This window comes from Podarcis filfolensis, assembly GCF_964270895.1.
Source record: "Podarcis filfolensis genome assembly, chromosome: 5".
NCBI lineage: Eukaryota > Metazoa > Chordata > Lepidosauria > Squamata > Lacertidae > Podarcis > Podarcis filfolensis.
This window is the reverse complement of record NC_139608.1, coordinates 70,996,098-71,022,252: the sequence shown is the minus strand read 5'-3', so window position 1 is coordinate 71,022,252 and position 26,155 is coordinate 70,996,098. Positions and strand designations below refer to the sequence as shown.

Below are 26,155 nucleotides of genomic sequence, written 5' to 3'. Positions count from 1 at the left end.
CCTTTAGCTCTCAGCTGCTTTAAATGCATCAAATCATTAATTGCTGAGAAGTACACAGTTACTATGGTTACAAACACAAACTGGAAGAGAAATGTTACAGAGTGTACAATGATATGCAGAAAAGCACGGGCCCATGGATTGCAGTTAGTATATACTGGTCCCACATTATGGATCAGAAACTAGATTAAGTCATAGATGTATTCAGACAAATGTTTTAACTCAGATGCTGTCCATCCACACTGCATTGCTTTAAATGGAATACACATTCAGGTATGCAATCTTTTTTAAGCCATGCACAGGGCCAGATTTAGGTTTGATGAGGCCCTAAGCTACTGGAGGTAATGGGGCCGTTTATATGTCCAGCTGTCCTTTGTCAAAAACTAATTGTCACTGTTTTTGTGTTGAATATGCTATATGGTAATTTATGAACCTACACAACACAAAGCACTGTTGCTGTATGTAGGTTTTATTTTATTTGTTTTTTATCTTATATTTTGGAAATGTACATCCAGGTGTTTTTTTCCTTTAAATTTTTTTGGGGGGCCCAAGAGAGTGGGGCCCTAAACTATAGCTTGTTTAGCTTATATTTGTACGTAAATCCAGCGCTGGCCATGAAGCATCAATAGATTACACCTACATTTGTATCCTGGTTTATGATCAAGCAGGTGATGTGCATGCAAAAGCCAGCTTGGATGGACTTGAGTCTGTAGATGGGCCTTTACAGTTCCCCTGCTGGAAACAGGCTGTGATTGCTCAAGCAGAGGGGCTGTGTCAACTTTCCTGTGGGTGCACATCTTCAAGACAAACTGTTCCCCACTACATGCACATAGCTTTTTAGATTCCAAGGGAGCATCAGTCTCATACTTCAAAGGAGCTTATAGGAAGATGATCTGGGAAGATGTGTACTCCTCTCTCTGGAGTACCCTAAGCTGGAGGCAAGCAAGTCACAGACTGTTGGCTTCCTTTCAGCCTAACTCTAAAAAGCTTCTCACTAAAAGTTTGAGGCAGCAAGAGAAAGGTGCACATGTACAAGGCTACCCAGCACATCTGCATGCAGGACACCCACATAACAGTAGGAAGCTAATATTTGTAATAGTGGTCACAAATGAGTATTACTTAGTTAAAAATAGCTGTAATTTTGCGACAGCAAATGTACTTTAAACGTGGATGTGCTAAAACTCTGGTGCTAAAACTCTGCACTAAAATGTGCAACAACCAGACCTCCATAATCTGCATGGAGCTCAGTCAAGTCACACAATGCAACCTACATTTTAACTAATATAATCACTATGCAAACATCAGCATGACATCAGGAACAATGTCAGTGCTCGACACTCCTGTGCTACCAGGTTCTTTATTTTAAGGTGGTGTGTACTTATGGGACATAAAGGTCCAACAAGAGAGCAAGAATGAAGATACAAAAAAGTTCTTAGACTATGAAGTGGAACGGAACAGTTGGGTACTGACATCACTCTCACTAACTATACAGACTTTACAGACACTGGACTGTAGAAAAGATTGTATGGCATGCCACCATTTTTATAGTGCTTGCTATAGACTAGTATCAGAGGTTGCATGATAGATTTCCTGCCTACTATTTAGATTGACTTTGATCACATTTCATTTTATATTACCTGATGTCATATATAATTAAAACCACTATGCCTAGGAGTGAGGGTCTCACCTTAGCAAGGAGACGCAGGTGTTACAGTGCTTCAAAAACCAGTTCCTAACCTAATTCTGATGAGCAATGGGCACTTTTGTAGAAACTGCATGATGTGAATTTTAATAATCCTCCACAATATAGCTATTCTATACAGTATCATTTCATGCACTGCACGCCCCAGACCAGACAGTATGTCTCTGACACTAAAGCGATAAAATGCTGTGCCAAAACCCATTTATGGATTTGGCCCCCTTCTCCCACCATTTTATACATTTAACAAATCTCTTACTTGGTCAGCAGTTTCATTTCGTAGTGAATGACATAACCTTTAAAATTAATTTCGGTTCAGTGATCAAACACCTATTTTATTCTATGAAAATTAGAAAACCTTGGAGCAATGGAACTGGAAAGGAAAGAACCTCTTCATCTGCTCTCAGATGATTAATGGACAAACCTTAACAGCCAAAATCCTCATGAAGGAATAGTACAATATGTCAGCATTGCCACTATAGAAGAACACATTCCAGGGGAAGCTTTATAGACATATATTTAAACAAGATTGCCTTTTTAATTGACGTGAACTAGCAAACATTCTGAGAAGGGTTGCTCTCAGTGCTGCACAACCATCTCTAAGGTACTGCAGAAGTTCAAATGCCTTTTCTTGGATCAGCTCCATAGTTAAGAATATTTCAATTACCTGAGGGAGCTCTAAAATATAATAATGAAAGTTAAAAGACTTTGGATAGAAAAAAGCAAAGTCAGAACTCATTACAGATTTCAATTGTATTAGAATTTGGCCCTGGATGGCAGTGACCAAAATGCTATTAGCACTTGATGGCTATTCAACAGCATATGTTAAAGTTACCTGGCCATCTCAGTCTATTTTCTAATTAATGTGACAACATAAAAAAGAAATGCTTTTGGCAGATGCAGTATGATGAACAAGCACTGCAAAGCAATGAAAAATATACTACTACTTCCACAGAACAGAACTGAGGAATATGCTGGGCACTGTAGAGGAAGATTATACAGCTGTCTAATATGCTCTGTAAGGAGAGAAAATCATTCTTTACTGATGGTTTGTTTTCAATGAATACTACATTTTTAGAAAATAGAAAGGAGACGATTATAGTATTCTTTGGTATATGCTCCATATTTCTGAAATATTCAACAGCACACTTGTGTGGTTTTCAATTGTTTTAGCAATTTCTAACAACTCACACAATAAAGTAACCAGAAAAGTTTCAGAAGTATTGAAAGTACCCACAAGATGATTACTTAAGATTGGTTATTACTGCTATATGAAGCATTGTGGCAAGTCAAATTTCAGAACTCTGATAGAGCTTAGATATAAAAAAGCATAGTGGGCTAAATAAATAATAATAATATAAGGCTCAAAATAAAAACAGCATTCTATCCCTGCTCTGCAGAATATTGTGGATTATAAATAAAAATATGTAATTTTTTTATTTAAAAAACTGAACTGTTTCACTCACAGTGCCTGTATAAACTAACATATGCTATAGGACACTGGTCTTCCTCAGTGACCTCCAATCACAGATGCACCACTGCGCTATGTTCTACATGTAGCTGCTTCAGTGACTGCTTGGAAACTGCTACCTGCCTTTCAACAGAAATAGTCTGCATACACATTTCAGACCCACCCACCAATAATCCTGGAAACTGTAGTTTAAGGGTGCTGGGAATTGTAGTTCTGTAAGAAGTAAGCTGCAGTTCCCAGGATTCAGGGGGTGCGTGCTTGAAATGTACAGTTTGTCCACAGACACAGCATGCATATAAGGGAATAGAAATTCAGCTCTGATCCCATTGTGGAAATGCCTTCTCCGCATTTTGGCTACATATATCATCTCTCCCCCTCTTCCAAGATTAGTCGCTATGGAAATCAGTTCTTCCAGTTCACAACTGAATGGACAATGCACAGGTAAATGGTGTCAGGATGGGGGAATGGGGGAGCATGGTGCGTACCGTCACTATTTTTCCTAAAAATAAGCACTGCTTAGGATGTTAAAATATTACAGTGAGGTCACACAGAGGAGGACACACATTAGCAGGTCTCCAAAACTCAATCTTAAAAGCCTCTAGAAGTAAATGTATTTCTGTACAGAAAAGACATTGAGGAAGGAATGCTGCCTTGATGTCTAATTTCATTGATACTATGGTGGCATATTTTTCAGTTGACATTGTTATTATGCACATTTCAGCTTTTTAAAATTAGGTTAATGGGTTTACTGATTTTTCTGAACTAAACTTTTGTTTGGATGGAAAGTCAGTCTACAAGATTTAAAACAAAGCAAAAACTAAATACTTGCAGAAATCTTCTAAAAGAAAGCGGGAAACAGCTAATAACAAATAACAAAAACAATAGGTGCTCATTTATGAAGCATTTCTGTATTACCATCCATACGCATCATCCCAAACCATTCATTACATTACAGATTACAAAAAATACACATTATTACAAAACCTACATGAATGTCGTATGAAGGTAAATGTATGTGCATACCATTTAATCCTGTCTTCTGAGCCTAAGGTTACAAAACTGCTTCTAGATAACCTGGATTTGAGCCCATGCCTCTTAGGAAGGCCAATATCTTTCTTTTCTACCTTCTCTAAAGTGGGAGTGGTGGCAACAGGATTGCTGTTAAGATGCATGCTGTACAGAAATGTTGTTATATAAAACAAGAGCACAGCAAAAGCAGTACAGTGGTACCTCTGGTTAAGTACTTAATTCGTTCCGGAGGTCTGTTCTTAACCTGAAACTGTTCTTAACCTGAAGGACCACTTTAGCTAATGGGGCCTCCTGCTGCTGCTGCCGCGCCACCGAAGCACAATTTCTGTTCTCATCCTGAAGCAATGTTCTTAACCTGAAGCACTATTTCTGGGTTAGCAGAGTCTGTAACCTGTAACATGAAACGTATGTAACCTGAGGTACCACTGTATAAGTGTTTCTTGCCCCTTAGAGATGCCATATGCTGCTCATAAAAATGAAACATTTGCCCTGATCTATCTGCTAGTAAGTCATGTTTAAGTCCCACTAGAATCAATGAAACTAGTTAGCCATGACTAACTTAAGTCTCATGGATTTCAATGGAACAAGAGCATACCGTATTTTTCGCTCTATAACACGCACCGGACCATAACACGCACATAGTTTTTAGAGGAGGAAAACAAGAAAAAAAATCTAAACGAAACAGTGGGTGTATGATTTTTGTGGTTCATGCTGTGGCCACAGACGTGTGATCTGACGGTGAGTTTGGGGTAGCCCAATGCAAAAATCCTGAGGATCCATGTGGATCCGTGCTTTGTGCGGCCCAGGCAACAGTGGGTGCGTGATTTTTTTGGTGGAAGCTGTAGCCATGGACATGCTATGTGATCTGATGGTGAATTTGGGGTGACCCAGTGCAAAAATCCTGAGGATCCATGTGGATCTGTGCTTTGTAACCACGTTTTAAGTGGGGAGGGAAGGAAAAGCACTCAAGGGACAAGGAACACGCGTGGGGTGGGTGGAGAAGGATGCTGTTAATAATGCAGAAGAGGGGTATAAGAGGAGAAGGCTCCTCTCCTCTCCCACTTTGCTCCTTTAAAGGCTCTGCTTCTCTCCCTCCTCCCTGCTCGCTGAAAAACTTTGCTGCTATTTAGCCAGCTGAGTGGGGAGGAGAGAGGGACAGAGAGCCTGCTTGCGAAAAACTTTGCTGCTATTTAGCGAACTGTTCTCTCCCTCCTCCCCAGCTCGCTGAAAAAAACAGCTCCGGACTCATGTAAGCGGCTCCTCTCCTCTCCCGCTTTGCTCCTTTAAAGCAAGCAGGCTCTCTGTCCCTCTCTCCTCCCCACTCAGCGGCTCTTCTCCCGCTTTGCTGTTTCAAAGCGAGCCACGGTGGAGGGAAGGAAGGGGAACCATGGATCCTCTGCTCACGACTGCAGCAGAACCCCCCGCCATCCGTAGGCATTCGCTCCATAACACGCACAGACATTTCCCCTTACTTTCTAGGAGGAAAAAAATGAGTGTTATGGTGCAAAAAATACGGTAATTAACTTTGGTTAGAGTTGAGCCATGGCTTGGTTGTTGCTTTTGAAAACAAAAAACCTCCCATTTCTAAAGATTTATTTGTTCATTTATTTTTAGGGATTCTATACAGCCTATTCAAAGTAAACTGAACAAAATACTGTACCAGAAGAAAAATAATGGGAATAAATATAGTACAATAACCACATATTATAACTTATAACTAAGAACAACACCATAAACTCATACCAACAGCTAAAATCATCCACAGCCAAGGTCATAAAGACCAATAGTAAGGTGCTATACAAATTAAAAAGAGGAATTAATACCAGTTCTGTCTGAAAGTCCGAATTAGCCCCAGGACAGTTTAAAAAATAAAAAGTTTAACTCCCAACACATTTGATATAATGGAATTTGCAGGTTGAGCAGCAATGATTCAAAATCCAATCCTTTCGTTCATCAGTAGCAAGCTCCATGGCTTACCAACATGAATTTGAATTTACTGACATGTTCCGCTTTTTGTATATTTGTATTTCCAGTTATCTGTATTTCCACACTTTGAATGTTTGCTGTAAGCTGCTTTGGACACAGCTCATTGTGGAAAAGCTGCATATAAGTAAACTCAACCAATCAATGAATATTATAATTACTTACTCAAAAAAATCTGAAAATTAAGAAAGCTTGGTAGCCGAGAAGATGGGAAAGGTCATTTGCTGACCATAGTAGCTACTTACCGTGGTTAGATGTTGCAACAGGTATGAGACATCAATCATATCTGCCAGAATAAGAAGCCTTGTAACAGCAGCCAGAAGAGCACGTGCTACTTGGACAACGGCCTCCCTTTTAGGCAAATAACAAGGATCATCTGTGAACTTTTTTGCAGCTACCCTTAAAGCTTCACCTGTAAAATAAAGATACAAGTAATGCTGCAGTCCATAAGCAAATTCATCTGCTTTCCTTTGGACCACATCAGTGAGGCCAAGAGGGGGTTCATCTCGTCCAGGCACCCCAAGACCTCCACACTGCCCAGGCTTGCGGCCCAGGGAGCTTACTTTGGTGCTGCTTGTGCAGCTGTTGGCTTCACCCCCAGAGGCACATTGACAGATAGATGCTTCAGATTTACAGAGATGTGGAGTTGAAAGGAATTAGTTCACCTTTGTGAAAAGTTTTCTCTTTTTTGCATTCTTTATTAGGGGAAACAATAACTAAGGCAGGGAAGCTTAAAATTACATGACAATGTATTCATTTTCGTGCTACAATATACCACTTTCTACCTATGCATCATGCCAATTATTGCTTTTTAATATAGGATATTATTTATAATATATATCATACTGTGTTATAGTTTATAAAGACTGGAGCAAAAGGCAGCACAATGCAACTTTGCAATATTGTGTAGTTTTAGAGCCATCCACTTTACAGTCACTGTGTATTTACTCCAGGTGAACTGTTGGTTTAGTACAACTTGTTCATTTTGCATTCTGGGGCTGTTTCAACACAATACCATAGAATCTCCAAATCTTGCAGTGTGGCTGCAGACCACTGGGAACAATTGCTAATCAGTTCACTGTGGAGTGTACCCAAGTCAACCACAGGTTGTTTCCTGTTAAATTTTTTAGCATTAACATACAAAGCAGCTGTCAATCTGGGAGAGAAAGGCTGACAGATGCCAGGTCTGGGCATACGGCAGGGGTAAAACTTTATGACCCGCTGGTTCCTTCCAGCATTACAGTTCTGACGACATTAATTTGTTTTATAACTGCTTTGAATCACCAACGCCAAGAGCAAAAATGAAACCATCCCTATTTCCTTCAGAAAACTCTCTTTTTTAACTGGAGTGTTTCACAAGAATAAAAAGAAAGAAGAATCAATACATTAGACTGTTTTCAAGTTGTATCTCCCTAGCCAAGAAAGACATACTGAGACTGCTGGCTGCAGCTTTGAAGAATTGCTACAGTGGAGCTAATAGATTTGTTGGGCACAGGAAAAAAAAGTTACTGAATTCAGGGAAAGGGGAAAATGGGACAAGGGAGAACTGATTGGCAAAGAGAATTTATTACTGCAAGGCAGACTGAAAAAGGGAAATGGGAAAAAATGTGAAGGAAAGCAGGAAAAGAACTGATTGATTAATTCTGCATGTAAAATAGCAGCGCTTTGATGATCCAAGAATGAATGATAAGGGACAGACGAATTTAGATTGGAGATTAAAACAGCATTAAGTTTTCCAGGGGAGGGGGCATTCAGATGAAAAGGCCACATGCCCAAGCAGAAGTTGTCATGAATAGAAAGAGAAAGAATAGAAAGAGGAGAAACACACACCCTTCAACAAAGCAAGACTCAACAAGTTTCCCACAAGCACAACCAGGCAACCTTCCTATCAAAGCCCAAGGAGCAGTGCAATAGCAACTGTGATAAGATGTTCACATTCCACTTTTCCACATGCACCCAGACTCATCTTTGTGGGGGAAGGAGAGTGCTACTGTACAGCCCCATCATGTACAGGAATGGAAAAGACCACACTGAATTCTGTGATCCGCTGTCACCCCTGTTCTTTGTTTTGAACTCCAATTCATTCCTGCTTTCTGTCCAGCACTCCACTTGAGCCCTGATTAGACCTTATGGCTGAACTGGAAATAACAATTCAAGTTGGGAGCTTGGGGCCTTGCTGGTCCAACCCTCAACATCCCAAAACCTATCTGCCTGATGTTCCCATGTTGTGCAGGGAAGGTTTGAAGGGAGCTTCTAATCATATGCACTCAGGACTCCTGATTGTATGGAGGCTTCTGCTGACATCTTCCCTACTCAACATGAAAAGGGGTGTGAGAGAGAGACAGTCATACACAGAGGGGGTGAGGCACTCATATACAAGGAAGTTGGGGTGGGGCAGCACATACAATCCCTTGCCTCCTATATGCAAGCAAATGACCTATTGCCTGGTCAAACTTTGATATTTTCTTATACCAAAAATTATACTTTGTTTAATGAGATACAAGTCTTCCTACAACTGGATCTAGAGAGAAATCTGATTATCAGGAGTGATACTACCATGAGGCAGAATGAGACAATTACCACAGGCAGCAGAGGTGGCCCAGGCCCCATGCTCACTTGCCTCAATGACACCCACCCAGTTGCTACATCATCCTCAAAGTCATCCCTTGCCTTTCTCCTCTCTTCCACTGCTGTGGCCCCTGCTCATCTGCCCCTCTGTTGCTCCAGTTACTGACTAACTGCTGTTTTGCCACTGCAAATGTTGAAGCAGTGCTGGCGGTCTTCCAGACTCACTCTGAGGAAAATCCAGGGATCTTTCCTCAGACAAACACGTTCTGGGCAAACTGGCACAGAAGGGTGCTTGTGCTGTCACCGCTGTGCCATGATAGTTAAGCTTTTTTTTTAAAAAAAAAAAGTGAACTAAACGTAACTTTAAAGGTCATTATCTAGGCATTGCTGCAGAGAGGCACTGGCTGCTGTTGGCCGTTCAAACTTTCAGTGGAATTCAGTGCCTGGAATTTAAGCCTTCAATCTATATCCTCCCTTACTTGTTCTGGCCTTCACCTCCCCTTCCCTCTAGACATCTGCTTTTAGCTGCCACTCTGAGAAAGCTAGGCTGAAAGCAATGGGCATTCCTTTCTCCTCCCACAAAGAGTTATAAAAGCTTGCTCCTTCTGCCAGGAATAGTCACCCACTCTGAAACCCTCAGGTTGCCAGCTCTAATTTTCCAGAGCAACATTAGCAATAATGTTCACTAGCTGAAGTTTCTAGGGGAGATTTGACCATTACGCATGACCTTAAATTTGACTTATATAGCTGTACACTTAGTTTAAAACACCCTCAACCTGCTTTTACTATTTCTGTAGCATATTGCCCTGAAGTATTTGGTCTACATTGTTCTTTCACTTCACCTTTTTCTCTCACAGAAAAAACAAATAAACACACTACTCTATGGAGCTGCTATTTGCATTTCAAGGGAGTCTCCCATTGGCAGTGATCAAACCTTCCCTCAAAACACCAACGACAAAATGCAAAAAGAAAGGTGTTGGGAGAGAAGCAGACATAAAGAACCAGACTCCCCCTTCCTAAACCTATGCATTTTACTGCATGTTATGGGCATATTTTTGTCACATAAATAGTTTCCCTGTGCCTACTTACATAACAAAAAACATGCACATTAATTGCATTCATGCAATTAGCACTTTATCTTGTTTGGCCCTCAGTCACAAATGGAGAGGGGGCTTTGCTTTGGAGAGGCAGTTACTCTCTAGAGAAGGTTATTTGATGATATCTGAAAGAGAGATACAGTTTAGAGATTATGAGATTTTGTGTCTGGCTGAGCCAATCACAACAGGTCTCAAGTGTTGATTACTGAAGTGGGTGATTAGCAATTCTAATTCTAATATTTAATTTGTACAATATTTAAACATGCATCAATGGTGTGATTGGCTGATAACTCATCTGTGCAAACAATAATAAACTTAATGAATTAAAATAATTATTTTAAAGTCTTTTACAAATTTGATTTAGACAAACAGTAAATGATACCAAGTACCAATTAATCCCAAAAGAGAACAGGCAGATTTGTCCTAAAATTGCTATTGCTGACCACTGACTACCAAAACTATCTTTAGCATGTGCTCACAATTTGTACAACCTTTTGATATTTACTAAAGGCAAACAGAATGCAGTGGCAAACACGCACCATTTCAGTCATCAAACTGCTGGCCCGGGTTCTTCTCTAAAACAGATACCAAGGGAATTTGTACAAGAAACTAAGACTTGTAGCTTGAGAACTAAAGAGAATTATACATCTCTGTGTAACATGCTCTCTAAGCAACTATAAGTTCCAGAGTCCCTTAGCTTCTGCTAGCATTTCCATTGCAGAAGCAAGAGGAGCCAATAGGATGGGGCTGCAGGATACAAAGACAAGCATCATCATAAATCGGGAAGCAGCGTCCCACAAAATAGTATGAAAGAATTGCATTCTACAATTAGATTCAGTGAGTATTTCCTTATATATTGTTTCCTGATATGAGAAAATTACATCAGCAAATTAAGAATGTCAAATCCATATCTTCCGATTTCCTTTTGGCTTGAGAACAAACAGTATCTGAAGCAACCTATATTTGTTTCATAGTGATTGTGGTATTTGTGAGCTAAAGTTTATCTAGGCGTTCACTTGAGATGTGATAGCAACTAACTGCATGCAACACTGACAAGGCAATAGACGGAAATAATACAAGCTGCAGCTGTTGCCTTCAATACCATATATAGGCTGTAAGTAATGGGAATAGATATCAAGCATTTGAGCTATGTCTGAACCACTTCTGTCTGGGGGAGGAGGGAAAGGGATGAAATACACAAATGATTATCCTAGGAATATGTTACATTGTTGTCCTGGTTTTACAATAATTAAATATCAGCCTCACTAACATGCTGTTAATTAAATTATAGTTTGATATTAACAGTTTGAAAACTCCCACTACAGAAATAGTTCCTTTTTTCTGTTACAAGTCTTTTTCTTCCCACCCGCTTTTGAGTCATACCACACACAGGATTTCATGTGTCAGAATGCGGTTTGAATTTATAAAGAACACATAAAATCCTGTTAATAAGCTTTTGTAAGGCTGTAAAGAAGCATTTTTGTTCATAGAAGCATAAATATTTCACTTTCTAATTTGTCATCTCTAAGTAAGGCAAAGGCACGAGGAGCAGGGTCTCCCAAACTTGGGTCTCCAGCTGTTTTTGGACTAACACTCCCATTGTCCCTAGCTAGCAGGACCAGTGGTCAGGGGTGATTGGAACTGCACTAAGGGTTTCATATAGCCAGATCTTAGAAGCGAACTCCAAAGATAACTAGCAGTATAGGACAAGTTTAGGCCAAATTAGGGCCATTAAAAAATGCTCTTTTCAAGACAAAATCTCGGGGTGAAATGGCTGCCATGCTCCCACAAGGACAAACAGGATGTTCCACTTTTTCTAAGACACTTGTGCTGTATAAGACTAGTATTTAAAAAAAAAAAAGGGTACTTTGTGGTCTAAGATTACTTGGCTTTTGAGAAAGCAAGGGAAATGAATGCTAATGGATCTATGAAAAAGTAAATTTTGTAAATTTCACTATGACATAGAGTCCAAAATGCTACACAACCTTTTAAAAAAGGAATCCTTGTGATGAGTAGAAAATGAGTTTTGTATTAACTATATAAAGTGAAGTATATATGATTTGTAGTTTTTAAACGGGGGAGGGGAAGTGTGATGAAGTGGGGAACAACCCCATAATAACTCAATGGCACAAAATGTTGAGTGTGTAAGGGCAAGGAAGAAACCTGACAAAAGAGCAGGAGGGGGAATGTAATGAAATGGAGTGGAGTGGTCAATGACTGCAAATGGATTGGCACAGAAAGTGGGGAATCTGATAAATGGTTGGAAGAATGGCTAGAGGAGGAGACACATACAAAAAAAAAGGGAAGAAATAGTCTTCTCATTCATCTGGAGAGATCTCTTCCTGGTTCACACTAAGAAACTATTTTTAAATCTCCCCAAGGATGGGATGAAGAGCTGTCAATAGAAAACACTGGAAGCACCCAAGATTTTAATTGGAGCTGGCACTGAGCACAAACATGCCCATGCCATCCTCCCAAATTTTAAATTGATGAGGATGAGACCAATGAGAACTGAGGATGCTCAGTGGGCACAGAATGTTGATTAAATTTGGGGAGGGGAGGTGGAGAATGAAAAAATAAGGGGTATTGGATAGAACAAAGTGGTTGAAACCCTGAACCAAAGCACTCCACACTGTGATATTTTGGTACAGGGCCTCACTCGTTCCTTCAAATACTGATTTATGTGTTCCTGTGCTAAAATCCCCACCACTCATGCAGAAGAGAGAGGTATCAGCATACTTGGGTTATCCCAAGGCTTGAAAATGCTTAGAAGAGACTGAATATTAAAAATACAGATGAGGTGGGAAGAGAAAAGGTAAGAGAAAGGAAGTAACACACCATGGGTGGAATTCAACACTGATTGTGCTAATATGATTGTTCTGTCCTCTGAATTTGTGCAATTGCAGTCACGGACCTAAGGCCATTCTGATATGTTTTGAAGCAGAATGCTGGCTAAGTGGGGAGACTTTGCAACAAGATGATGAAGTTGTCAGCTCAGGGGATTAATTTCTGCCAGGAGGTCAATTTAATTTACTTAACATTTTAAAGAAAAACTTGTAGTGGTTTATGAGAAAATGTACAATAATAAAAACACAACTAAAATATAAAAGAGACATATTACCAAAATATAAAAACACAAAACTGAGCAGTGCAATCAGAAAAACATGTTTCAACTATCAGGGAAAACCTGAGTAAACAAAAAATGTTTTAAAAGACATTTGAAATATTCCACAGTTGATACCTCACAGATGACAAGGGGGAGGACATCCCACAGGGTCAGTGCCAAATTAATAAAGTATGAAGTTGAACAATGCATGTAGGCATGTTGATTGTTCACCAAGGCTATTTTTGAAGATAGAAAAAAGGCTGAGAAAGGAGGGGTAGGACAATGTCCCCATACAACATGTGACTTTGGTCCTCCAAACCAAGGGCTCATCTACACTTCTACACCGAAAACATGGGTCAGAGCAGTTTTGCCTTTGCCCGCCACTTTCGCCCAGAAAACCTGCTCTTTAGTGCTAAATCATAACAAAGTCAATCCACGTAAAACATGATTGCTGTTTGCTCCAATTCAACGCTAAAATGTGGGTTTTCCCAGGGGAAAGTGGTGGGGCAAACTGAGGTGTGGATGAGCCCTACCTTAAACAAGTTCTTATACAAAACAGAAGATGTTGCAGAAATGGGAGAACTGAATGTAGTAACTACCAGTCTGTATCATTTGCTACCAATGAGCTTTTCGCTCCACCACCCATATTTACTGTTCATTTATGAACCTGCCCCTTCACCTTTTTAAACCTACCATTATTGCTTATTCTGGCACCTTGAAGATATTTTATACCTCATAAAGGCTAAAAAAATTTTAAATAAATCGATGTTTTAAAAAATTAGAAAAACTGACAAAGTTGAAAATCTGACTCTTTGTTCATTAAGGCACAAAGAACTTCTACAGCTAGGTGTTATTTACCATTATATTTACCTGGCAGAAAACAGATGCACAAGAAATCATCCAGGGACCAGTTTCATTACATCCACTTTAGCTATTACAGTGCCTATTTGAGTAGGGAAATGAGCTCCAGATTGTTACTGCAGCCAGCTCTAGTGCAAGCACCCAGTGATGGTGAAAAGCTGTCATATAAACAGTGTTGTAGAGTTAGAAGGGACACTGAGGGTCACCTAGTTCAATCCACTGCAATTCAGGAATCTGAACTAAAGCATCCTCGACAAATGGCCATCCAACCTCTGTTTAAAAACCTCCAAGGAAGTCCAAGGATTCCACCACTGCCCAAGGGAGACTATGCCACTGTCAAACAGCTCTTACTGTCTGAAAGATGAGGGCCGTCTTAAGCATATCCGGCGCTGTGGTGCAAAGATCCCTCCGGCGCCCCCCACCCCACCCCATTTCCCAGAGTTGTCGACCTTTTGGCTGGCAGGGTGGCATGAGGTGGGCCCAGGATTCCCATTATGCAGGGAGCAATAACCAGAGGCGTAGTAAGGTCAGGTGCAGGGCCGTCTTAAGCATATCCAGCGCTGGTACGCAACAACAGCCGCGAAAGTCTTAATAGCACAAGGATGGAAGACTGAGGAAATCCCGACTAAAGAATCATGGCAAGAGAAACTGATGGACTTATCAGAACTGGCAAAATTGACACATAAGCTACGGGACAAGGACAACTGTGACTACAAAGATGAATGGGAACCTTTTACAAAGTATTTAAAGATGCAACAAAGTGAATTGGACTCCTTGGCAGGTTTTGAATAAACACTCACAAACTTTTTATTAACAATAATCAGTTAGATAACTTAAGGATTTATACAACTTTGTAACATGCAGAGAATAGCATCCATAGAGAAATCAGAGATTGGAACTGAGGGAAGTCAGGGAGGTGGGGGCGTTTCTTCATGGGAGGGTGCGGGGAGGTAGAAAAATGGGGGGAATTAAGGATGATATGTTTTCAGATAATATGTTTTGTTTAAATTCCTAATAAAAATAAAATAAAGCATATCCAGCGTTCGGGGTACAAAGATCCCTCCACCCGCCCCCCCATTTTCCACATCCCATATTCAACAAACATTTAAAGCACATGATTTCCCCCAGAGAATCCTGGAAACTGTAGCTTCCCACTCACAGAGCTACAGTTCCCAGGATACTTTAGAGGAAGCCACGTGCTTTAATTGTGTGGTCTAGAACCGGTGTCAGCGGCTGAACATCTGCTTGACGTGCGGCAGATCCCTGGTTCAGTCCCTGGCATCTCCAGGTGTGCTGAGATAGGACCATGTAAAAATCCCAGAGGGCTGTTGTCAGTCAGTGTAGACACTATGGAGCTAAGTAGGCCAGTGATCCAACTCTGGTTAAGTTATCCCTCTATAAAAGTAGTATTTCATTTCCTCAGGTCATGTGTCCCCGGTTAAACTGGCACTGTGGAGGAGGTTGTCCTATATAATGGATGGGGGGCGGGGTGGAGGATTCTCCTTTATGGAAAAAAATAGGATTTAGCAAATAAGAGAGCCAGGGAAGTATAGCAGTTAAGAATGTTGGGCTAGGACCGGAGACCCAGGTTCAAATCCCCACTCAGCCAAGAAGCTCATTGCACAGCCTTGGACCAGTTGTTCTCTCTCAGCCTTGCCTACCTTGCAAAGTTGTTACAAAGATGAAATGAAAAGCGTGTTTACTGCCTTGGACACCTTGGGGGAAATGGAGGAGTATAAATGTAGTAAATAAAGAAAATAAATAAGGACTGTGTTACTGGAAAGGTGCCTTTTCCCAAGTCAAACCATTAGTCCATCTAGCTCAGTACTGACTGCACTGACTGGCAGCAGCTCTCCAGGGATTCAGGCAGGGGAGATTCCTAGCCGTACATGCAGATGCCAGGGAGGAAAACTCAGGTGCAAGGTGTTCTAACCACTGAACTATGACCCTCCCCTTAAGACATCGGTACATTGGAAGCCATCAAACTCTTGGTTCATCTAGCTCAGTATTGCCCACACTGACTGGCAGTGGCTCTTCAGGAGTCTCTTCCAGCTCTACCTGGGATCTTCTGCATCAAAGCAGATGCTCTGCCACAGAGCTATGACTCCGCCCCCCTGCTTTATTTGCAGATTAAATAAATAACTGGAATGTTGGGAATTAGAAAAAAATGAAACACCCAGTTATTCCTAGCCTAGCAACTGGTTGGGGGCGCTCCAGCCATCCTTAGGGCCATTTGCCCCTCTACCCATGTAACCCAATTCCTCCTTCCCTACCTTGCTGACTGGGGAGTGGGTTCCTCTCTGCCAAGGGGGGACGCAACAGAGGTTGGCACCCTCTTCCAACAGAGCCAAGTTTGCTCATCTAGTCTTCTCTTGTTTCCCCACCTGGCATTGGCCTGGGCTGGGAGGGATGAGATGGAGCTTTACTTCCCTCCTTCCCCTCCCTCTCTGATTCCAGGTTGTTGGGAGGGGGTGCTTCCCCCAATGCACTGCCTTTTTAACCCTTCTCTGGCATTCTTGGAAAGGGATGGCCAGGAGGAAAGGTGCCTTTTTGCTCTGAGCAGGCTGGAAGGCAGAGAAAGGGAGGCAGAGGGGGAAAGATGGGGAGGAGATTCACATAGGTCCTCAAGGCAACCCTCCCACCTACATGGCCCACACCCAACCTAACCTATGACAAGCATCTTTTTATTGTTGCAGATAAACTACCTTCTCCATTCCCATGTTCCTTGACAAACATGCACAATCCTAACTCTTGTGTCTTCAGAAGTTAGTCCTGTGCATGAGGACTGTAGACTATGGGTTGCAGCTCATACAAATCCTGCTCAGAGTAAACCCATTGAAGTTAATGGGCATGCTTAATTTAGGCCCATTAATTTCAGTGGGTCTGTTCTGACTGGAATTTGGTTGGATACAACCCTAAGGCTGCTGCAATCTTAACCCCCCCTTCCTGGGAATAAACCCGGCTGAATGAAATGTGGTTTACTTCTGCACAGATGTGGTTAGAATCTCCCTGTAAGGCTGGCTTCAGTCTAATATCACCCTTTTAAATATCCCATTGATTGCATTCAGCAGGTTTTAGACAATGTCAGTCTTACACAGAGTGCAGCCATGGTAAATGATAGCCATGGTAACTAAGGCCCCTTAATAAGTTTACTCTCTGTAGGACATAACTAGATACATCTCAGTGGGTCTTGCTTGTGTGGGGTGAGGCTGCATTTCACTCTGTGTCAAATAGACATATAGGTAACTCAACTTGACAACTGTCACTCAAAAGGGGCATCTGGGTATCCGCAAGGTTTTTTTTCATTGTGGGGGGGGGCAGGTTAATTTATCACCACCACCCTTTTTTTTTGAGAAGAATCGTGCTTGCATATTTTGCATTCTACAAATGCTTAAAAAAAAATTAAGATGGGGGGGGGGTCCTGGAAATTATGATTCATGGGTGGGATGCCCATGGCCAGATACCACACAAACACACACACGTGCCAAGCAGGACAGCAGCAAAAGGAGAAAATGGGCCACTTTTGGGGTTTCTGTTTGCAAATTCGTGAACTGGAGACCTTCCTTTCTGCACCATTTATTCCAGTTCTATGCCTCATGCTTGTTTCAAATTTGGAGGCAGCTCAGGAGCGACAGAATCCAAAGCGTCTGACTGCACCCCACATAACTGGGTAGTGGTGTGGGGGTTTTGGGGAGGAGGGAGAAGAAGCAGGATTTTTGAAATATACTCAGAGTCCTGTAGTGATTTCATGCTCTTTATTGCAGCTTGTAAAACAGTGATTGAATTGACCCCCAAACCTCAGGCTTTTATATACATTATTTACACAATGAGTCCTGTCTGATTGGCTGATTCTGCTTCCCTCCTGGAGCCTGATTGGTCTTTTCCTGCAGGCCAGTCAGTTGTTGCATTCTACGATCCTACCAGCCTAACAGGCTGATTACCGTATTTTTCGCCCTATAGGACGCACTTCTTCCCCTCCAAAAATGAAGGGGAAATCTGTGTGTGTCCTATGGGGTGAATGCAGGCTTTCGCTGAAGCTTGGAGAGCGAGAGGGGTCGGTGTGCACCGACCCCTCTCGCTCTCCAGGCTTCAGAAAGCTAGCCGCAAGCCTGGGGAGCCCGCGGGAGTTCCCACAGGGCTCCCTAGGCTGCGGATAGCAGTCTGCTGCCCGGAGCGCGGGGCACACTAAAGCCGCGGCTGGGGGGGGAATAAACTTTTTTTTTCTTTATTTCCCCCCCCAAAAAAAAAACTAGGTGCGTCCTATGGGCTGGTGCGTCCTATAGGGCGAAAAATACGGTAACTTCCTTCTGGAGCCTGATTGATCTTTTCCTGCAAGCCAATCAGTTGTTGCATTCTAGGATCCTACTTGCCTATTGTTCTAGGATCCAAGCTTAGTACAATTTTACTCATCGTTTTTGACAAATTGAGGCTGCAATTCTAACCCCACTTCCCCATTGGATACAATACGGCTTACTTCTGAGTAGGCACTGTTCACATTGCACTACAGGGGGGAAACTGCTATCATGTAGGTTGAAGGACACCCGATGTTTAAAAAACAAAACAAAAGGCCAAAGGGATCTGTTTACATTGATCTCTGCGATCATGACATCCTCCTGTTCCTGATCCCATCCCATTTCTTTACACACACGAACATACACATCATGGAAATTTTAACAAGGGAACCTTCTACCATTAAAATTCACATATATATATATGTATGTAATTGGCTTCATGAATATTTTATTTTGGCAGTTCTCTCAAGAACTGATCTAATGTCAATTGCAAAGTGAAAATGGAGGTTGCCTGTCAATACAAAATTGTAAGTTCTGTTAAACTGAGATGGATATGTAGACTAAAATGAGTGATCCTCACTAGAACAGTGTATGATTATGGCTGACAGGTAATCTTTTCAGTTCAAGTCATACTGTATTTTCTTCCAATCAATTTGAAAGAATTCTTAAAAACATTTATAATACGCACAATAACAAGCCTGTAACTTATTCATATATTGGACAGTGGAAAGTGGATGGACAGCAAACATCACACCATGTTGCAATGTACTTACCTAACCCCAAGGTTTCAGCCTCACCTTCTCCAGTGCCTTATATTTGTGTAGTGAACTGCTGAACATATGTACATGATGACAGCCACAACACAACAGGAAGAAACTGAAATCAGCCTTCTGATGGTGCCACTTTGCAATCAACACCACTATGAGGTTGAGGACAATATATAAACTCATAGGAATCACACAACTTTTTTCAACATGTTACCAGTGATCCATCCAGAGTTCCCTGCAATTGATACACTCCCTGAACACAAAAATGAATCAGTTCCAGCTAATGCATCTCTCAGACACAAAGATGCCCATGAATCTCCTTAGAGAACACTTGTCTTCCATCTCACAGGGAAAGGGCTGATTTGCCAGTAACTCTAGTGAGATTGAGAAGAGAAGGAAAACAGATAGAATGATTTACCGTAATAAGTTTTGGAATGGGCATGTGCCTATTATTCCAAACTATGGGGATTGTTGCAATTTTAAGAATCATAATAAAAAAAATTCATAGATTAGAGTCAAATGCACTTTTTTTTAAATGCAGCTGCTCTTTGAAATAGGTGTGTTATTGTTATAGCAATTACAGACTTACTTTCTTTGCGGACATCACGAAGCGCAGCATTAAGTTCCTCCATTAGAACAGGAGCCTCTTTAGCAATTTTTTCCCCTTTGTCCAATAAGTTCCAAGTGGCTTCTTCCACAGAAGCAAGGATAACACGGGCTCGTTTGGAGCATCCTTTCTTCTTATTAGAAGGGTTTTGAGGGCAATTCACTAATGTGGTAACCTAAAAACATAAAAGACATTTTAGTACTTTCAGCTTTGAAATTAAACAGTTACATTTCTCAGCATATATTAAGAAAATAATGATCCCAGATAACTGACTAATGAAGCTCTAAGGGAATTTTTATATCAAATTCATAATCCATGAATTGTGCACACAGCACTAGCATATCCAACACATGGTGTATGAAGAAATAAACTCAGAATGAAGCACAAACAAATAGTCTCATTAATTGCCCCAAAAGCAGCCTCTAGCTTTTCAAGCTGTTATAGTGATTCGTCACACAAAGGCAAAATATGTAGAGGTATAACGATGGTGTTAAAACAGACATCATAGTGTTTGCTTTGCTTATATAAGCTTTTCAGAGAGAGATAGAGCGAAAGTTGCTTTTCAATATTAAAGCTATTTCCAGGATAGTTCCTGTCAGGACTGGTCGTTGTCCTCTTCAGATCACCACACAAACGCTTCTTGTTCTTTTATAACTTTTTATTGTGTATTAACAAACAAACTTTTAAACTATCCTTATCTTTAACTATTCTTCCTCAGAGTCACTTATTTCAGATACCTTCTGATCTCTGCTTCTCCGTGACCAGCCACTCTCAAAATGGCGAAGGCGCCCTTCCCTTTTCTTTCCCGCTCTTTTTTCTAACCTCCTGACTAGAGCTGGCTTGTATCTCCCCCTCCTCTGAATCTGAGCTAGAACTTAACCCTTGCCTTTCCTGTGAACATCCTGTTCCTCCCTGTTGTTCCTGTTGCTCTCTTCTGTTAGATTCACTGCTCTCCTCACCCCCTTGGGGAAAACATTCTCCCTCTGGGAAACTGGAAACTTCTAACTCTAACTCTTCCCTGACAGTGCCCAAGTATCATTTTTCTGGGCTCTATACAAACTTGTACAAAACGTTGACAAGAAAAGTGTTGCCTCCCTTGAAAAACCTCCTTTACTTTCTTTAGTTCCTTTATTTAAGCTGCTTCAGTGTAAGTTTTTCTGATTTACATTGATAGCTAGGCATGGCATATTACATATAAGTGTACAGAGTCCAATGAGGACTAAACATTCTTAGTGACTACAGTGCCAGATTTACATATGGGCTGAGCAGGCTGCAGCTGAGGGCCTCATATTCTAGGGGGGCCTTGTCCTCCTGCCATTTTTTTATCCAGATTTTACTATCTAAGCCCAGTTACTTAGTAACATTAAACATGTGACATATGAGTCTATGACTGTATAACAGTTACACAAGTGTGTACTTACTGTTTGGTAAGGTTTGTGGAAGCTTTAAAGCAGGGGTCGGCAAACTACGGTCCCCGGGCCGGATCAGGCCAGTCTGGGTCCTAAATCCAGCCTGCCCGGCCATTTAAGAACCCGCCGCGAAGCCGAGACTCCCGGCGATGGCGATGGGAGGAAGAGGCCAAGCGGTGGCAGCTCTGCCAATCAAACACCGTGCCTGGTTTACCTCAGCGCAGTGCGGCGACATCTCTGCAAATCACATGCCGCACCTGGTTTACCTCAGCAGCATTTGATTTGCAGAGATGTCCCCGCACCGTGCTGAGGTAAACCAGGCATGGTGTTTGATTTGCAGAGCCACCACCGCTCAGCCTCTTCCTCCCATCGCTGCCACCGCCATGGTGCTCCTGTGGGCCAGAGAGTGGAACGGACAAGCTTGCTCTGCCTACCCGCTTCACAAGAAGCAGCAGCAGCGGTGGCAGCAGCCGCAGGAAGTTATGTGCAGCGCCTTCTTTCTCTGGGCCGGGAGGAAGCCCGTTTCGCGCCACCGCAGCCAGCCCTTCAGTGAATGAGGCAGGCGGCAAACCAAGAAGGCGGCTGGGGCTAGGGGGGTAGGGAGGAGGACTACTTGCCCCCCTCGCCTCTTCTTCCAGCTCCCCCCACCCCCGGTGCCACTTCTCCAGAGTCCTTTGAAGATTACTGGATGGCCCAGTGTTTGCAGCAGATCCAGCCTTCTGGTTTGGGGCACTCAAACATCCATGGAAGTTGTAAGAGTAGTTTTCATTTTACTATAGTTTCTGGAGGCATTTTTTCATCAAAACTGAAAAGGACAGGACAACCAACATTCATCCCTGCAAACACGTTCCCTGCCTGGCTGCTGCCTCTTTCTACACAAAGACAATCTTTCAGGGCAAGAGAAAACACACAGTATGAGAACTCCCAGTATAAGAGAAGAAGTGAGACAGCCTGCTGGCCACATACATCTGTCTGAAAACACAAGGGATGTTGAGAGAAATATGCCTCATTCACTAGTATTAGGTTTAGGGAAAAATAGCTTGCAACAAATTCATCAGGGTTTAAAAATTTAAAACAAACTAGGGGGAACACACAGAAAACTCTGGCTAAAAGTGCCTGTCATACTAGAACTAAGTACAGCTCAGAGTTTGGGGGAAAGAAAAAGAAAGAAAACTTCCATAAAACAAATCCACCAAGAATTTTTGGATTATCAAGTTGACCTGCATGGAATGGAGACATAAATCAACAGTAGGAGAGAGTTCTCCTAACAGTATTTATCTCTGACTCAAAATGGCTAGGTTAAAGGGCAGTGCAAAAGAAGCAAAGTGGTCACTTCAACCTAATAGTTTATTTATCTGCCTGAACCATTTATATACCAATAGCACCAAGTAAACTTTTATCTCACTGATGAATAAGACAAATAAAATGGGCAGCAGTTTAGTGTTCAGTTTCTATAGTCTTTATACTTTAGTTTCATACTGTAACTTTATTTTCTGCTTGTAAAAAAGGAAATGAGAGAAACAGTTTCAAAATTAATCTTTACCTACAAATAAACAAGGAACAGGGATTATACAGATTGGATCTAGAAAATTGGATTAGAAAATTGGATCACATTCTCAGAACCACAAAAAAGTGAAGTTTAGACAACAAAGCTAAAACAACTCAGGAAAAGAGAGAGAGAGAGAGAGAGAGAGAGAGAGAGAGAGAGAGAGAATGAGAATATTCATGAATTGGCTAAGTGAGAATTTAGAAAATGATGAAGGGCATATGATATAGTTACAATAATAGAAAATGCAATTACCAGGGGAAATGTGTAGTCAATTGAAATAATTTACTGCAAGTAGAGGCCATTGTGAAAGTTATCACATGGAATAAATGGAATGAAATTATTGAAATATATCAGAAGGTAGGCATCTGTGTAAACTAGCTTACTGATTTACCTATATGCCAGTGGGAAGTTTTAGGTTCAGGCAAAATCAAGCTTTTATGTGAGTACTAAGGAATATGTAAGAAGGCTAAAGATTTATGAATAGAGAGCTATCAAAACAGAAGAGATTCAGCTCAGCTGCTGAACCTAAATTACTATAGTTCAGCAGAAGTCACTTTATGCATCCCCAATACCAAAACCAGAGTCTGTCAACTTCAAAACTTAACTCTGGCCATAGTTCTGAAACATTTGCAAAGCATACTCTCTGACAAAGTCTAGGCCTAAAATTGCACAAGTCTCCTTGAAGTCACAAATACACAAAGGAAAGCACAAATTACACGCAAGCCTCTATCTTGCCTTTTGTTCACATACCAGTTCAATAGTTTTGCAGAGAGGAGGTTTGGGTCTCCTATAACCTAGTCTGTAGTGAGTCATTGCCTACCTCCAAGCCCTTGCACTGTTCTCAGTAGGAAACAGATTTCTAACAGGCCAAAAGAGGAGGTTCAGCCTCCTCCTCAAACATTCACATATTCTAGCCCGCATGTCCTCTTTTTCATGGGTATGGAAAATGAGAGTTGTCATAGCAATCCATAGTTAAAGGAAGAAGTCGGCAAATGTGTCCTCTTTTTTGCTCTTCAAAATATAGCAACCCTAGATATCTTCACTGTGTGCACAAACTGTGGTTTACACTAAGTTCATAATCCTTATTTTGGGTAGGCATGAGTTCATACTTTATGCAGTGGAAAATGCATATATAGCTATCCTGAGTCAATATTTTGCTCAACTTATTTTTCTGAACTCTCATAAAATATCACATGAGCCATCTCAAAAATTTCCCAGTTTCATTTAATAGTTCCATAACACACTTTTCCTATTTCTAATTTACCTGAATAATGAGGGGTTCCAGTAACTTCTCCACAGTATGTGTCTGAATCTGCAGGTTCCGTGGATCAATTTTTATTTTCATGTATGGCATGGCTGCTGACATTTTTTCCCTGGGGGCAAAAGGAAAATAATTATGTAGTTATATCAGCAATCATGGTATCGAAAGAGCTAAGCATATACTGTATGCTTAATTATGCCAATAAATTTACAAGCTAAAGCCAGATTGAGAGGATGAGAAAGCAGCAGGAAGGCTAAGACAATAAAAAAGACAAAACATATTCATCAAGGTTCCAAATGAATTCAACTACACTTATACATAACCTCTGGTTAATCTAGCTCAGTATTGTCTACAATGACTGGAATGAATGCAAAAAAAAATGCTCTACCACTGGCCATAGGATCAGGTGCATACGTTTCAGCACAAGAAGACAACTACACCAACTTCAGAAGGTAGAAGATGGAAACTTGCAAGTGTCAGAATTATATTCTTGAGCCAAAGTGAGAATTGCTGAGCTCCAGACTTTATAAAATAATAGATTTACAGTGCAATCCTAACCGTATCTACTCAGAAAGAAGTCCTCCTGAGGTAAGTGGGGCTTACTCCAAAGTAAGTAGGGTTAGGATTGTAGCCTTATTTGTAATCTCTCCTGGTAGATGTATGGTTTTTCCAACTAAGTCACCATCTGCACTAGGTCCATTCTCTGGAATTGCTGCCCTTCCTTGCACCACACCTTAGAAATAATCCAAACAACACTATTATGAAATAGTTAAAGATGCCTATTGTTGTGTTGTCCCTCTATGGCCCCATTCACATTAGTAGAGACCCCCATCCCAGTACTGCTGCTGTTTCTTGCTTGCTTGGACCAGCCTATAGTCATACTGCCACATATAAGTACCCAACATTACTACAATGATGCCAGCTTACAACCAGACATCATTTCCAACCAGCATACTATGGGAGGCAAGAACATAATTAGAAGGTGAGCAAGTAAACTTATGCAGAAATATAATTCTTCACGTCAGACAGGATCACAAGACATATAAACCATAATGTTGCAACCTCAGAGATATTTGGGGATAAATCCTGTTTAGCATATATAGATATGGCTTTTATCTCTCATTCACTTATCTCAACAATATTATTTTATACTCTGATTCTGGCAGCCTCCTTATCCTGCTGGTGTATTTATTCTTGTCACGTAGACAAGTGTTGCATCACTTCTGGTAAATACTAGCATATGGCTCAGTCGTCTTCAGTTAACAAAAAATGGCACCTCAGACTTTCACTTATGTGATATGTTTCTCATATGCTGAACTACGGGAACATCAGTTGTCTGATTCTCCTGGACATGGATTCGTACGTGTTAACATCCTGTACCATTAGACAAAGATATTGAACTATTTATCATTTGATTGTGAATCCACACCTAGAAAAGCTAGGTAACATCACTGAGTTATTGCCATGTATGACTTTAATTAATTCTCCTACTCGATTACTTATTTGACATGGCCTTTACTAACCTCTTTCAGAGTGTTATTTCTCAAACAAAGCCTTTAGTACAGTTGGCTGCTCTTCCAACTGGAGCCAAAAAAAAAATCAATAACTGGGCCATCATATAAAGCACAATTATTTGGCTAGAACAGCCTTGAAAGGATTTGTGTCAGCCTATCACAAAAGACATTAATATAGTAATTGTCCAACTCTATGCATGCTTACTAGGAAGTAACTGCTATTGAACTACGTTGGGCTTATTTCTGAGTAAACATGCTTTACTCAATATCATTGTTGCACAATTATACTAGTATATTTTTTTACCTTTTTACTAGTACATTACGTCAAAACATCAGTTAGTTTCTTAAAGGCAAAACTTTGAAAACTCAATAAAATGTGAGCTTTTTCATAACAATAAATCAACACAAAAGGTATAACAACATACAGTATAAAGTCTTAATACTGAATGCTTCATAAAGTGCCTTGGAAGTTGACACAAAAACTAAAGAGATGCAACATGTGTTATGTTTCCTTCCTTCATTAAATATAGACCTGTAAAAATAACTATGCAATTAGTGGAAAGCTCCCAATTGTTTTTAATCTGTGTTACCTCAGGCCCAGAGAGATTCTGCTTTATAAACCAATTCCAATAATGTTCCAAAAGTAGTGAATACCTTTTGACATCTTCCAATGCCTGCAAATTACAGGCAGGCACATATTTTGTCAATGTTCACATAGTCAGAACCTACACATGATTCTTGATTTCAATGGGATTTACTCCCAAGCATGCATACAATTGAAATATGAAGTCAGTATTTTGAATATTTCGTCAATATCATCGCACTATTCTTGCACATAAATTCTGGGTTCCTTAGCTAACTAGATCTGCAGAGCTGTACAATAAACTGTACAAAATTAGGTTATGTTCAGAAATACCTAATTTCTATAATTTAGTGATTTCAGAA

The 26,155-nt window shown here is 40.9% G+C and overlaps 1 protein-coding gene across 10 annotated transcripts in view; it reads right to left on the bottom strand.

The window, feature by feature from the left end:
- CTNNA3 (catenin alpha 3) overlaps positions 1-26,155 on the bottom strand; it is a 543,396-nt gene that overhangs the window by 512,855 nt on the left and 4,386 nt on the right. For 9 of the 10 annotated variants that reach the window (XR_014548214.1, XR_014548215.1, XR_014548216.1 and 6 more), the window contains exons 2-4: positions 23,700-23,808; positions 19,460-19,652; positions 6,425-6,591 (exon numbers count right to left, since the gene is read on the bottom strand). Coding sequence is in view for 7 of the 10 variants with exons in the window: in XM_083614464.1 (XP_083470590.1) it covers positions 6,425-6,591; positions 19,460-19,652; positions 23,700-23,801 (462 nt within the window). In the remaining 3 variants the exon portion in view is untranslated. Of the gene's footprint in view, positions 1-6,424; positions 6,592-19,459; positions 19,653-20,898; positions 21,015-23,699; positions 23,809-26,155 lie in introns of those variants that run through there. The other variant, XM_083614465.1, reaches the window with a different exon arrangement.